The sequence below is a fragment of the Blennius ocellaris genome, assembly GCF_963422515.1.
Source record: "Blennius ocellaris genome assembly, chromosome: 13".
Classification (NCBI taxonomy): domain Eukaryota; kingdom Metazoa; phylum Chordata; class Actinopteri; order Blenniiformes; family Blenniidae; genus Blennius; species Blennius ocellaris.
Genome location: NC_137662.1, coordinates 12,429,023 through 12,444,243, shown reverse-complemented (window position 1 = coordinate 12,444,243; position 15,221 = coordinate 12,429,023). Strand labels below are relative to the sequence as shown.

The 15,221-nt window shown below is 42.1% G+C and overlaps 1 protein-coding gene across 2 annotated transcripts in view; it reads left to right on the top strand.

Moving 5' to 3' along the window:
• The window catches only part of mcu (mitochondrial calcium uniporter), a gene marked incomplete at its 5' end in the record, with an annotated part of 66,288 nt that continues 51,067 nt past the window's right edge, over nucleotides 1-15,221 (top strand). For both annotated transcript variants that reach the window (XM_080507850.1, XM_080507849.1), the window contains one exon: nucleotides 1-117. In XM_080507850.1, coding sequence (XP_080363976.1) covers nucleotides 1-117 — 117 coding nt within the window. The remainder of the gene's footprint in view (nucleotides 118-15,221) is intronic.

The following is a 15,221-nucleotide window of genomic DNA, read 5'->3' as shown; positions in this document are numbered from 1 at the left end:
ATGGCTGCGAAAGTGTGCAGATCAGTACTCCTGTTGTCCCGGAGCAGCGGAGTGGTGGCCGGCAGCCTCCCCGCACTTGTTGTGTCTTCACAGCGACACCATCAGCACATAAGACCGGTAAGTCCCAGGACGGTGGGAGTCTGCGGGCTGGTGGGAGGACCGGGCGGGCTGGCTGGACCGGAGAGGAGGCGGCTGGCTGAGGCGGCTGGCTGCTGCCGCCGTCGCCGCCGCTGCTGGGCTAAGGAAGTAGCGCTAACTAGCCTCAACATTTTCCGATCATGTGTTTTTTTTTTTTTTTCCTTCCTAATGTGAGGCAGGACATGAGTCATAGCAGGTACCCTGTGTGGCGGGTGTTATTTTAAACCACAGTGGGACGTGGAGATTTGACTGAGGCAATGCAGCAGGGTTTTTTTTTTTTTTTTTTTTTGGATCACTTGCTGAAGCCCATCGACACCCCACACTGCCGCTGCCCCGCCGTTTACTGTAACCGGCCCTCAGCCCCCCCCCCCCCATTCGTCCTTCAACTTTACATGCGTCTGTTTAGGAGATATTCCATTTGCTGTGTGTGATTCACGATCTGGATTCTCTGACAGTCTCTGCAGTGGGATCGGTTCCACCACGGACGGCCACGCAAAAGAAAGGGTGTCTCGTGTGTGTGTGTGTGTGTCTATTCTACTCTTATTGCAATGGTAACGATGCTTTCCGGGAGCAGCCCTCCTTCTCTGTCTGCAGATCTGGGGAGGTCTGGAGACTGACGGCTCCCCCTCACCTCTGTATGCTTCTACAAGCTTTGTGAACTGCAGTGTCTGTGTGGTGGTGCAGCAGAAAGTCAGAATAATGAATATATGTCCAGCCAGAGAGGAAAACTACAGCTCTGTGTGTGTGTGTGCGTGCGGGTGTGTGTATCTGAGTTACACCTATTCATGCACATATGAGAGACTTGACTGAAACATGGAAGCCCACACTTGGATGATGTCAGACTCTCCAGCCAGCCTGCTGTTTCTCCCCTCCCTGCGGGTGTTTCCCCATTCAGCTGGGAGATCCTGGGTTTTCCTGCAAAGCTGATGCAGGTCTTTTTTCCCCCCCCTGCATGGCCACTGCTGTGGTGAAGGACCCCCCCCCCCAAAAAAATAAATAAATAAATAAAATAAAAGCCCCCACAAATGTTCACAACAACAGGAAGGCGGCTTGTGAAAGTCTCACTTAGGTTGTAGTTGTGACACAGCCTGTTCCTGCTTCTGTGACCCTCCGCCTTGGCGACCGCTGCGAAGCCTCACAGCAGCTGCATCAGGAGGGAGGAGATGCATAGAATGGACCTGAATACAAAAAGAATGAGGAAGTCGTTGCAACCAAGGATGGAATGCCCCCCCCCCACACACACACACACACACTTTAGTCACCTGCAAGTACAGCCCTTCTCTTTTGCGTTTTCCTCTTGCTCCTGTTTGTCTTTTTCTTACTTTGTGTTCGTCTTGTGATTGCTGTGTTTGCCATGTTTTCCCTTTTCTTACTCCTCTCATATACAAACACTCTCACACTGGCCACGGGCATTGTGAAATTAAATGAGGCTTCCCATCCTGTGAAACAAGCCACCCCGGGGGTCAAATGGCTGTCACTACCAACAAAGCTTCACTCCTATCTTCACATTAAACCCTGCCAATGAATTATTGCAGTGACAAAAAAAAAAAAAAAAAATCCACTTTTTGAGGAAGCCATCAAATAAAGAGGCTTATTCAAACTTTTAAGTCAGGGATGAGCCACTTGGATTGTGGTTGGAGCCACAAAAATGGAAAGATTCCTCAAAGAGTGCCACAAATTGTAATGGACAATTTAACAATGTGTGACAATCACAGCTCCTAATTGAATCAGAAAGGTAATTTCCACATTGAGCACATTCATTTTTACAAAATTTGTTGAATCATTGCTATTCATAATGGGTTTAAATGTTAAATGACTTTATTCCTTTCCATCACCTCTTTTTTTTTTGGGAAACGATCTCATGGGCTGGCAGAAAGGTAGGTGAGGGTTGCATGTGGCCCGAGGCCTGCCACTTGTCCATGTCTGCTTTAAATGATTTAACAGGCTGAGTTGGACGTTGCCGATTTTGCCCTAAACAGGTTCTATTTCATTTCATTCTGCTCAGGTTGTGGTTTTGTTTCCCTGTCATACTGTGTCTTCGTCCATTGAAGCGTTGCTGCTGCAGCTCCTAATGCTGGCCTGTCACTTTGTGACAGCCCGGCCTCTCTACTCATTTGTTTCACTGCAGTGTGGAAACTCTTGTTTCCGGAGTAGTTTTTAAAGCTGCAGAAGGATATATACTGTTGCCATTTAAAGTTTAGTCTCATGTGGTGCCAAGTGTCTCACTAATACACCTAATATGCCGTTTCGATCCCATTTTTAATCATTGAGCAAACTGATAGCATTCACATTCAACCGTCACTGGACTCCTTTTTATGCAGCAGTCACATAAAATGCTGCTGGCTTGACGTGTGGCCGGGTTTTAATTGAATCATTGTGATTCAACGGTTCTTGTAAAAAGATTGTAAATCACAGTGGGGTTTCGTTTAGTGGCAACAAACTGAGTCAATATTTGCATTTTATTTCTAATCTTTTTAATGATTTTATGAGGTTTTGTTTTTTTGTCATTTATTTCCATTTAAGCACACCTGTTTATTAAAACTGAGCTGCCGGTGGCTGTTGCAGTCGAGGCCGGGAGGGTCGAGGCCCACTATTGGCTTTTAATCCAATCAGTGTAGGAGTAAACTCATTTATCCCCGCTGCCTTCTCGGACTCGGTGCTGAAGTTATCCGGATTAGTGTGATAAGAGAGTGACTCTAAGCTTGTGGTTGTACCAGAGGTGATAAGGTAGTTGAATGATTTATCAATGTGTCCATAGTGGGCAGTATCATTAATGCAATCCTGGACTCTATTTATTTTGTGATTTATGATTTTAGATTTACCGGTATGATCATAAGTTTCGGAACACAAACAATATTGTATGAAATGACAGTGGAAGGTCACATTAGCTGGTGTTCATCAGAGCTCATTAATGATTTCATTCTTCGTGCTAGTGTCAGATGATTGACAGGTGTGTGGCTCTCTTCAGTTTGGCTAAGAGGCACTTAGGTTCTAATTTAGTGTCTCAATCCTTTATGACATTGGCCCGTGTGCCTGCTCTCATATCTCATCATATCAAGCCCGGTGTGTCTGCTGCAGAAGAATCGCTGTAATCTTTGGTCAGCTCGGCCCAGATTGGATTACTACAGATCTGTACGCAGGGGTGGTTTTAATGGGCATGGTGAGCAATTTGGAGGATTTTCTTAAGTGGTTGAGGAAACTGATCTCCGCTATCTAGCAGGGTTTCATAGACTAGCCAGGCTACACGAGACAAAGTGATAGCATCAAGTTTCACACGGTGGTTAGTTGTTGTAACAAAATGATTGATTTGTTGAGAGCGTATTCCATTCAGGCCGTTCACTTTGCAGTGGTTACATATTCATGGGTTCTAAAGGTGCAAAAAACATGACATGGCTTTTATAAAGGGAATGTTATAACTGGAAGTCCGAATGAATCGCATATACAATCGTTCATTCTGTCGATTTTAAACATGAACACTCAATCTAAAATCAATTCACTGCATACATCTCTTGCAAATAAAACAACCTTTGAGCTGCAGAGCTAAAAACAATATACTCTATATTGTAGCCTAGGTGAAACATTCAAGTTTACACTTACAATGCTGAGTGAAACGGCACTCATTTGCACACTGGTTTGAGCAAAGTCCATTGCATTATAAAAGACTGCAAGGCAGAGCGGTATCTGTTCTTATTTAACTGCTGCAAACAGTTCAGTCCACTTCAGGCTGCCCACTCTTCAGCGTTTGAATTAGTTTTGGATAGTAGGCTGTAGAACAATGAACAGGAAATCGAGGAGCGACGTCCAATCTTGTATTACCCGGCAGGCATGTTGGCTTACTCTGCTTCAGGGGCAGCATATCTCTGCGAGACCAATGTCTCAGGACAGAATGTCCACATTGGACATTGTGGAGGTTTTCAGAGTTAAATGTTAATTTTGTCTCAAGCGTGTATGTTTGTGTTGTTGACTTTGATGATGTTTCCCAGATATTACCCCGTTTCCATGGCATTGGACAGAGATCGAAAACAAAGATACACCAATTAATCCTTTTGATTTACAGATGATGAAAGACAAAGTCCTAAAAGATATTTACTGCGTTCAAAGGAACAGTATGGTGTTGTGTAATCCAACAATATTGTCATTCAAGCTTAAAAAGAAGTGATTTGTAAAAAATGCGCCGCAAGGCAGAACTGCTGTTTCATATGAGAGAGCAACATCTTGCTGAAGAAAATATTGTGCAACGTTAAACGGGGACTTTATTAGTAATATCTGTTTACATCCCACTTGTAATTAAGTCAGTTAATGACTTCCAGTTTTATACAATACCTGAATGAAAGGTCTACATTCATTGATGTGTTGGTTTGTAAAATTGCAGATTGCTGTGTGGTTGACTGAATTATATAAAATTATTTTAAAAACCTCATTCAATTCAATAAGACTTGATTCTACCATGTTACCTCCTGTTTAAATATTAAAATATACAGCATGGCCTCACAGTGATGTTGTGGTCAGCAGAGGTTCGTCTCTCCTCATAGTGAGAAGGTCCCTGGTTGGAGTATGTGTTGGGATTTTCTCCAGGTACTTTGGTTTCTTCCCACAATAAAAAAAAGAACTTGCATTTGAGATTAATTGTTGGACATAAATTACCCCACCTTTTGGCACACAAAGCTGATCCAAACCTATTAGAGATGGTTTGCTTGTGTTTTGATGCTTTAGTCAGAACTTCTTTCGAAGGTGAAAGCAACTACTCGGGCCTGATAGTTTTTGTTTGTGCTCATTCCATTCTAAACTTAAAGGCAGAACAGGCCCCATGCCTCACTTTCACTTTCAAGACTCCGCCTGTATTGTCTGGTACCTTGTGGCGTTGAAGTGAAACCGTCGCGGATTGTCTCTCCATCAAACAAAATGACAAGTGTGTGTTGTCACCTCAGTACAGTGATGAAATGCTGATGGCTTTAGTGGCCGTTCCCCTGACGGAGCTCCTGTCAGTCGAGGTGGCGATCGCCCTGCCGAGCGCTAGCCGGAGTGATTTCCAGTGTCTGCGGCTGTGCGGGAGCGGCATGGCTGAGTGGGCAGCTGGGCTGCACTGAACCTGAGAAGGGTGAATTTGTTGTGTTGCACCCCTTTTCTGACACTTTTCTCCAGGGTTTCGAGCTATATTTGTTACAATTAGACTGACAGGTTTTGTGAAGTGCTCGCGCTAAATCCTGAGATTGGCTTTGTGAGAGTTCGATGTTGGCGTGGCTCTCGGTGAAGGGAGCTATATAAATCTAGAGCTAATGGCACAGAAAGCGAAAGAGTCTCTGTTGTAGTCGTCGACTGAAGTGCATCTGTACTTTTGCCGGGTAGCATTTAATTACAGAATCTCAGTTTTCATCTCATTTATTAATTTGAATTGCACAAAACCCGCTGAGACTGCATGAAGTCCTGTTCGAGCAACATGAAAACATCTTCTGCTGCATGCCCCAGGAACAGATGTTCTAGTTCTCTTGCCCCATGTTTGTATGTTGGACATGGCAGAGAGAGGAACCCCCCCCCCCCTTTTTTTTTATTAGTACTGATAGATATTCAAAAACAAAATTCAAAATGTATAGCAGTGAAGGTCCCGCTCTCATGTGCTTTTTTGTTCTAATTTCTCTGTGCCTTCTCAGTCCATCACACAATTGTACCTGCTTCAGCATGATTATCCTCTCGCGCTCACCAGCTGTCTGCCCCCCCCCCCCCCCGCCGCCCCATCCGTCCGAAGGAACTGTCCTAGTGAAACAGTTTAGTTTGAGACTAAAGAGAGTGTTCTGCATTTAGCCGGGCTGCTGCTACATCCCTCCATCTGTCTCCTTGTTTGTAAATAATACAGCACAGCAAGATTTTCTGCATTTCATCTCCTTTCGAGATGGAGAAACCGCGCGCTTTCTTCATCTGCTCATTATGACCACGCTCCCGTATTGTAATGGATGTGACTGTGGTGATGGACAAAGTCCTCATTAGTACTCTGGAAGGGATTTCACCCTTGAGGTGGCAAATGACTGGTGAACCTCTGCTGTTGGCATAGACTAATTATCTGCTTCCCATGTTTCTGTGTGGCCCAGCGTGTCTCCAGTCGAGTCTGAAAAAGGACATTAAACTAGGCCAATGTGTGTAATGCGATGATGGATGGAAGCCACGCTTGGTTGCCCCCCTCTCATCCGAGATGTGGGACTGGTGGCATCCTGTGCCAGGAGGGCAGGTGAGATGACTGCAAGAACCTGAAGGTCATTGACGGGCCCCGGCCTCTTCCGGCATCGGCTCTGTGATTGGCCTCATTATTGTGACAAATCTGAGGGAATTTTAGGTCCAAGCGAGCACTGTAAATGAGACTTGGGGTGATTTAGCTTGTACCAAGGTCATTTGTGTAAAATCTTTTTGAAAAAAAGAGATGTGCTGCTGTCGTTTTGTTAACATATTGGACCTCAGTGTTGCAAAAAGACACAGAGCCTTTAACTTGAGCAAGTGATATTATGACATGTTTAAATGAATAGTAGCTGATACAGATTAACCTTAAAATTCAACTCGCATGCTGGTGGTGGGGGGGGTACGTCATGAGAAACTTATTGAGTTGTTGCTTATTTCACAAACGAGTTAACTTACCACTGAGGGTGAACCGCTCAGTTCAGTAAATTCTCCTCATACTTCACTATTTGACTGGAGTGTGACACGAGAGGAGTCGGAGTGCTTCCTCTGTTGGATACATAACACAAGGATGTCAGAAAGACACCATATTCCCTGCATTTTATTAGTGAAACATGAACATCGGCTAACTTTTGACAGATTATTCTCTAATGGTTATAATCTGCTTATTATCGTAATACTTTGAAATATACTCTCCCTGGTGCTGCTTTATCAAATAATCATTCCTTCAATCTTTACCAAGAGTCAAAGGGAGAATATACACAAAGGGTTTGTGGATAGTTGAAACAGCTGACCGTGAATGACATGCCTTGTGAAGGTTGGCGTGTCTGAGTGATCGAAGTCTCACCAAGAGTTAGATTCTTTAACTTGCTTACTTGCTTTAACTTGTAGATTCATAGACAGTCGAGCCTGGCATTGACCTCATCATTCATCTTTGCTGAAAAGTGGTTTATCTGTGACTCAAAGCTGTAGTTGGATTTGAAGGCTGATTTTGAAGTCTTTTTTTTTTTTTAGATTGCTAGTAATGGTCAGAAAATGTTTTTTTTGGGGTGGGTTAATTTTAAATTACACTGCAGTTTGTGGCAATGTTGGTTTTTTTTGTTTTTCTTAATAAACTATAGAAAGTGACAAAAATTGCTCGTTGAGAGGAAAGAAATTAACAATCCTGTTTTTCCACTGCCTCCTTCATTTAGTTATGTAATTGTACACGAGATACAAAAATAGCTGCGGATGTTTGAGTTCACTTTGATTCTTTAAAAGACACAGACGTGACACACACTTGTACACGTCTCTTTTGCATTTACTCTGATTATATTGGAGAATAAGAGGTCGTGATGGTGTGCCTTTGTGTTTTCTTTTATTTCACTATTCATGGATGCTGAGTTCATATAGCTATGATAGACATATGAGGGGACAAATGGTTTGAAAATGATGCACACAATGAATGACAAGGAGAAATGGAATTAGACTTTTGAGTAATCCTTGTGACATGCAGAATATAGATTGTGTACTAGTATTAGCTGTGCATTTAAATGACCAAAAAACGAAGCTTTTGTTTTTCTAATTTTATTTGATGGTGTAAATGACATCTTATTTCTTCAGGGCTCTTTTCTTAATTTTTTTTTTAATTTACATGCTTAAAAATGCTTAAATGTCACCATACACACTGATACAAAGGGACCATTTTCTCATACTCTGGGTGTAAACGTTGCTATCCAGTAAGGCCATCTGCCCGTGTACCAACACCATGCTGCACCACATGAAACTTAATTTTGGTACAACACATGAGGGAGGTGTTTTGTGCGGTTATTTTTGTTTTCAGATATAAGCATTTCTACACATTTGTCATATTACATGATGGTCTGTATTGGTGTGTCGAATGGTATCACATGTAGGAAAACACTCGTTTTGTTACTGATGAGCTACAAAATTCTGAACAAATAGCAGGTATTAATGCAAAATGTTATTGAATTTTCAGTATTTGATGGGATGACTCCAATTAAGTAGATGGTTCCTCTTTTGCAATCCTGCAGTTCCTTTGCATAAACACCGTGGCACCAAGGGATCCACTTTGCTCCCTTCAGAATTCACGGGAACATTGCCAGGCTAAATATCACGACTGCATTATCAAGATAATTGGCAAGAGAGGTGGGGCTGACCTCTCCTTCAGGAGATATCGATCATTTATACCCTTGTTTATGCAAGGTGGTGATGAAATGATGCAGGCAGCAGAGCAGGGTGGGTATTAGTTGAGTGTAGAGACAATGACAGCTGGTAGTGGCTATCAAACTTTAAGCCAGTGACATTTCTAATGTGTGAGTGTTTCCTATCATTAGTAAGTCGATAAATTTTGCCTTCCTAATTCATGTCTGTGTCCTCAGGCTTCAGCTCCTCCTCCACAGCGCTGGCTGCCTCTTATTTGCAAGTAACCTCACAATTTAAACAATCGCTGAGCTGCAGATATGGACATTTGGCAAATGGAGACGCCCACGATTAGATAAAGGATCCTAATAAATATCGTGTGGAGGGGTTCCTCTATCCAATAATAGAGCTGTACTCTCTGAAACCCATTCACCAGTCTTCCAGCCTTGCTGTCATTTATCTGCATTGCTTCGTTGCTTTATTGAATTGAAGACAATATGGTGTATTGACTCTGACAGATCCACAAATTACAGTTGTGAGGTGAAAAGAAGAAAACAATCCTATCGGGGAAGGGCAGCTGACTTGGCTGTCAACAGAGAGGCATCTCTTTAATTGGAAGTGGAGCATTATGTATGAATGAGTCCTGTTTTCACTGATGTAGTAATGACTGGAAAGTTGCATGTTGGGATTCTGTGATGTGAGGATTCCCTCGGCCTCAGGCTCACCTCTCTTGCTGAGGAGAAGCTGGCTGCTTCTCATTATGGCTTTCCCACCACACTGCCAGCACCAGTCAGAGGATTTCTTTCACATGCCGGGCCACAGAGCATTCTACTCAAGCGATTTACTCAAAAAAACCATTATGCTGCTGTGAGGAAAACTGGCAGATACACAGACAAAATATGCTGAGACAAGTTTTAATATGTCAAATTTTACAATAATTTTGAACAACTCCCTTTAAAATACAATTATTGTATTAATAATTTGTAGCAACAATGTTATGTATAATGGCAATGTCGTGACAAAATATTTACATGACGCCTGCATGCAAGTCACCTTGAAGCTCTCTCCGATGAATAGGTAATGCATTACTTGGCATTTACCTCACATTTGTGCTCCATCAGTTTAGACTTTAACCAAAATGGTTTACAACATGTATTGCAAATTTTGTGAGAGAATCCTTAAAAGCCAAATACAAATTGTTCAACAGTTTACTTTATTAAAGCAAGATCTTGACTAACTAAAACAATGCTAATGGCGCTATAATCGCTTGTATAACCCCTCCCAACATAGACACACACACACACACACACACTCTCTCATAAGTAGTCCTTTTGTTCCTGCTGGATCGATGCCCTGGGTTAATGGCAGGGGAGCCTGACATTTTCACGTTCGTTACACCTTTTTTGTCTCAGTGATTTGAGAGTGTGCACCGGCATCTCCTCCAATAAACCTTGTTGATCCCCGAGGTCCCTTAAGACACGAGAGGAAGGTTCACTGGAGAGAAATCTGCATTCTTTTCATAGTTTGCCCATGTGGTGATGCGGTGTTGTGTTACCACGGAAATGAGGGCTTCGGTAGTCATGGTTAAACAGGATGTTTGGAGGGCTGTGATGTCATCTTTCTGTCGAGGTCATTGTGGTTACTGGGAGCGTACGTTGTCCGTTGGTGTCGACTTGAGAGGAATTATCTGTTCACGGTGGCTTAGTGAGGCATGGAGCCAAGTGGGCCTCTGTTTGTTGTTTCTTTTCAGCTCCTTTTTACTGTGTGTGTTCTGCATGCATTCAGCACGGTCTCAGTGTCGACCTCTTTAAACTTGTGTATGTACTTCTATACTGCTACTCCATGCTTTGTGCCAACAGCTAATTGGAGAAGTGTGTCTGCTTTTGGAAAAGGAAACAAAAGACATCCTGTCCTGATGGTAACCCATAGTCAATGGGCTTTGCACTCATTGCTATTTTGTTCAATAACTTCATAAACGCACCACTATTAACAACTCTGAAGAGCAGTGATGCATATGCTGTGTTCAGTAGGTGCTTCATTGAAAGAGGGGGTAATTCGCTCTCTGGATCGGTGATACATAACACTTTGAAAATCTTTGCGCAAAATAGTGCAATGGACTTCGTAATATAGGATTACAGTGAGCGATTTTGTAGAAAAGGAAACATGGTGCCCTGGCAGCTGGTACCGGTTCTGAAGCGAGCGACGATAGTAGGTGGGGACATGAACCATAGTAAGTATGATGTAGCAAGTATACATCTTGGTTTGCGTCATAGCGGAGTGGTTTTTATTACTGCATTGGAGTGTTGGTTCCAACAAGAAAAAGGCTTTATCAATTCATTTTCTGTGTGTGTCCACACTTGAAACACATTCATGTCAAGGATGAAATTGTCTTCAAGTGCAACTCTGAATTCATTTCGAGCAAGGCAAAAAAAATCACAAGCAGTCACTTTATTGCACTTTACATTTATCAGGTTGTGGCCTGTAGTGCCACTTCAAATCTCTTCCTTCATTTCCTGTACTTGTTTTCATTTTTGTGACAAAGTTCCTGCCTTGTTTTGTTCCCTCTGGGAACATTTATGATGACTCGCAGAACCTGACTATTTCGGTTCACTCCCTCCCTGAAGCTCCGACACCAGCCCCTGCTCTCTGCTCGAAATGAGCTGTCCGTGTTTGTGAATGATGCTTTTGACAACCTCATTACACAAGCAGAAGTCTAGAAGGGAGTCTAAACTGAGATTGATCAGACTCTGAGCTCATCTAGGGAGTCAGTGAGGCCCCGAAAGCAAGACTCTCTATTCGGCCTGGCGCCCACTTTGTTTGCGCTGTAATTACCAGGGTTGTTGTGGTGCCATGGTACACACAAGCGCACACAGTTACTCAGCCATGGAGAAAACAAACAAAGATGCACACCTTGGTCAAACAATGGTCTGAAAACCCTTAGGCCCCCTTTGTTGGATTTTGTCATGATCAGCTGGACCAGAGAGACAGGTCCACCATGTCAGAATAAAATCAGTCACAGCCCTTTTCTTTTTTTTAAAGTGAATTTTCTGGTGTCTGCTTCAATTTATTTTGATTTTCGTTTTTTGCCATTCCACAGGACGTAGTTCTAATAGTTTTCCCGTTGATGAGAAGCCTGTCTCCTCCGTCTCCTTAATTGGTAGTTGTAAATGAATCACGGGCCTTGTGCTCTGAGCTTCGTCTCATTTAATTAACTCCTTTATCAGCATGAGCGGATCAATGGCGGGAGACACATGTGGAATAAGCGTGGCTGATCCAGAGACCTGAGCTCAGGTTGTACGGGCGTACGAAAAGGTGGGGAGGGGTTAAATTATGCAGGAGTGTGGTGATGGAGGTCAGAGCTATCTTTTGCTGCCAAAGCACTTTGAAGTCGCATTCAAATCAAAGCAATTTTAATGATACTCTATATTTCTATGTGAATGGGAGGTTCTGACCAGATAATCCTATTAGAAGGGTTTTTGTTACATCTGGGAAATAGCCAAATTATTATATCACAGTTTTTAATGTGTACCAGTGTGGGATGTTCTTGTAAAACGTCTTTACATTGGTTTGTGCGGTGCCATATTTCACTCGGCTTCTCCAGTCACATGCAAGATATGGTTTAATCTTGAATACATTTTCTTGTCACAAAACAATTACACGAGGAAAAAAAGATAATTGATTTATTGTTTATGTATTTTCAGAAATTTGACAGCACATCTAGTGCACACGTTCAGTCGCTGCTCACCATGGCGGGTTCAATTATTCGGTTCAACTATCGACCGGTCGCTAGCTGAGCTGAAAACTAATGATTTGTTCGAGGGATGAAGGAAAACCTAGAGTGATTTGATGGATACGAATATATGCTCATGGAAAACACAATAAATGCAATTCATTCCTGAGAGAGGCTCTCCAAATTCTTTTTAATAAAGTATCCTTTCAAAAAAAAAAAAAATTCAGTCGAGTGGCCCCATGTTGTTTAATCAGCATCAGATTGAATAATTTCATAAGAATTTTAGCTTATTGAATGGCAAGCCAATTTCCATTATACAATACCTCTGACATATCTTTACTGTTGACTCCTTTCGTCAGTGTCGTTTTGTCAGCTTTCACAAAGTATTAATATGATTTACTGGATTTACCGTAAACTTTGAAAAAATAAATTTTCAATAGAAAAACTTCATGTCAAATGTATTTTCTACATTTTTATTGAATAATTTGTGTAATCTTGTGTAAACCTTTTGGAAAAATAGTAAAATATTTGAAGAGGTTGAGACTTTTGCATGTATGAAGGACATATTTACAACTAAATCAGAGAAATTTTACATGACAGATTGAGGTTCTGCCTACTGTTTTGTTGCATTTACCTGACAAAAGCATCTTCTGTGATTTGACCATAGTGTACAGTACTGAGCTGTGCTTTATCAAGTAATGTTGTGCTTCTATCCTCACAGAGGACCTAGAGGGGACAATGTGTGAGAGATACAATCTTGTTTGTGCTCAAAGGCACCTCCGAGGAGCGGCACAACCAGTAAATTGCTTATGTAAATGACTGTCCAGCTACAATCCACTGTTGATGCGGTCTCTGATGAAAAAGCCTATTTTGAAATTCCTTTATTCTAGGACGATCGGAGCCTCTATCCTCTCTAGTTTAATACCATCCCTTTAATGAGGGATATGCAATCCTAACACCACAGTTATGGTCACATTTGAATGAAAGTGCAGATACTATTGGTCTTGTTGGCGGTTACCGAGAGTTAGTGTGTTTGTTAATGAAAGTCGACAGCCGTAGTCACTGTTCTCGGTCATTGAGTAAAAGCTACGGTCCTTGCAGGGTTTCATCTTGGTAGTTATAATAAGCACGACATTCAGGTTTGGCTAGATCTAATTGGCACTATCAGCATGATTGTAGAGGATTTTTCCCTTGAGTTCTGACAGTGTATTCAAGCCGTGACTGTTGAAGTAACTGAGGTAGAGGTCTGTCTGCCACCTACTTATTAGACCCATTCAGTGGTAGCAGGTCTGGTATATCTATATGAGGCTCAGGCCCTTTATTGTATGTCAGACCTTCAGCGTGTGTTTGGGCACATGGGAAGTAATGGAAGCATTCCTTATGATGGAGTTTGAAGAAAACCTGCTGAAATTTGGGGGGGGGGGGGTTGTTGCTTTTTCATTGCCATTCCACCCACGGAGGTCAGAAAGCAGCAGGCCACAAGTCCCTGCGACCTTCTGTCAGGGGAGGTTAGCGAAGGCTGTGCTACCCGCTGTCTGCACTCCGCTGTCTTATGTGTTTACGTGTGTGTACCCTGCAGGCCTTGCATCAGCTTGAAATGCTCCCTCTCTCACACACGCTCACGCATCACACACATAAAAACCTGCGTTCCCTGGTGAGCCTGGAGATTGATAGTCAGCTGTTGGTGTGAACTCTTACTCAAAGTCGTTGATTTGAAAATGAAGCTGTGAGCAAAATGAGAGGCAGGTATCGCGGAGACGTGGAGATACGAGGCATTTCCATTCTCACTATACAGTTACTCATCGTTTGCCAGCTAGCTAGTGGTCTGCCATTCTATAAATAGGACTGTGGAGATGGCGGTGAGGAGACTTTGTTGGAAAATTCATTTCCATGGAGACAGTCCTCATCCAGCTTCAGTGTTATGTGCACCATTGTGGAGGATTCAGGAATCATTTAGGAGAACCTGTGTATTTATTATCCCTATCCATGTTGTTGGTACATTGTCAGAATGATCTAGGGAAACCAAATTACAGCAAACTTATTCATCTCTGCTGGTTTCAGATGGTTGAGTTGAAGCCAAATACAGCTGCAGCAATAGCCTTTTGACCCATTGTTAAGTTTACATTTCAATAACCCTCAAACAAACAGACGGCATGCAATGCAAATACAGTGCTGCTACTTTCCCTTCTGCATGAAGCTGAATAATATTTTCCTTTGTTTATATTTTCATAGGGCAGCCTCTCTGTAAACACAGCATTTAATGATGGAAAAGGTCTGAAAAAACTTTCTGAATTGAATTTTTTTGCATTCGTTATTTATTTATTTAATTAATTTTTTTTACAGTAAATGAATAAAAGACCTAAAGGCATCATACATGTGGTTGTATATTCTTCATCCTAGTTGTGTTTCATTATGATCCCCTAAATATATTCACAACAACATTTTCCTCCAAAATTCAGATGCTGTGTTGAATATAAATTAAAAAAAAGCAAAAAACAATGATTTGCAAGTCTAATAAATCCATATTTTATTCCCAAAATGTATCGGATGTTGAAACTTTGCCATTTTATTGTTCCGTGGAAGCTATGAGCCCATTTTGTGTTCGATGGCCACAAAAGGCCAGGAGGAGCAAAACAATTGGAGGAGAGTTTGACAATCAAATTGTTTGATTGGCAGGTCTGAAACACATGAGCATTTCAGAGAGGCACCGTTTCAGATGTAAATATGAGCGGATTTTCATAAATATTCAACAAACTGGATCTAAAAAAAAAAAAAAAGCTTGTCAACATAAAATTGTAAAGACTTTGATGATCCCACCATCTACAGTGTATTTCACGAAGGGATTCAGGGGAAATGTCTGTGGGCAAGGTACAAGGCTGAACATCATAACCGGAGGGTCTTCAGGCCCTCGGGCAGCACTGAATTAAAAACGGGCAGGATTCTCTACTGGTTATCACTCCGTGAGGTTTAGAGACACTTCCAGAAAACACAGTCCGTGAGCACAATTTGTAGTTTGCATAAATGCAAGTTAAAGCTGAATAATGCAAAG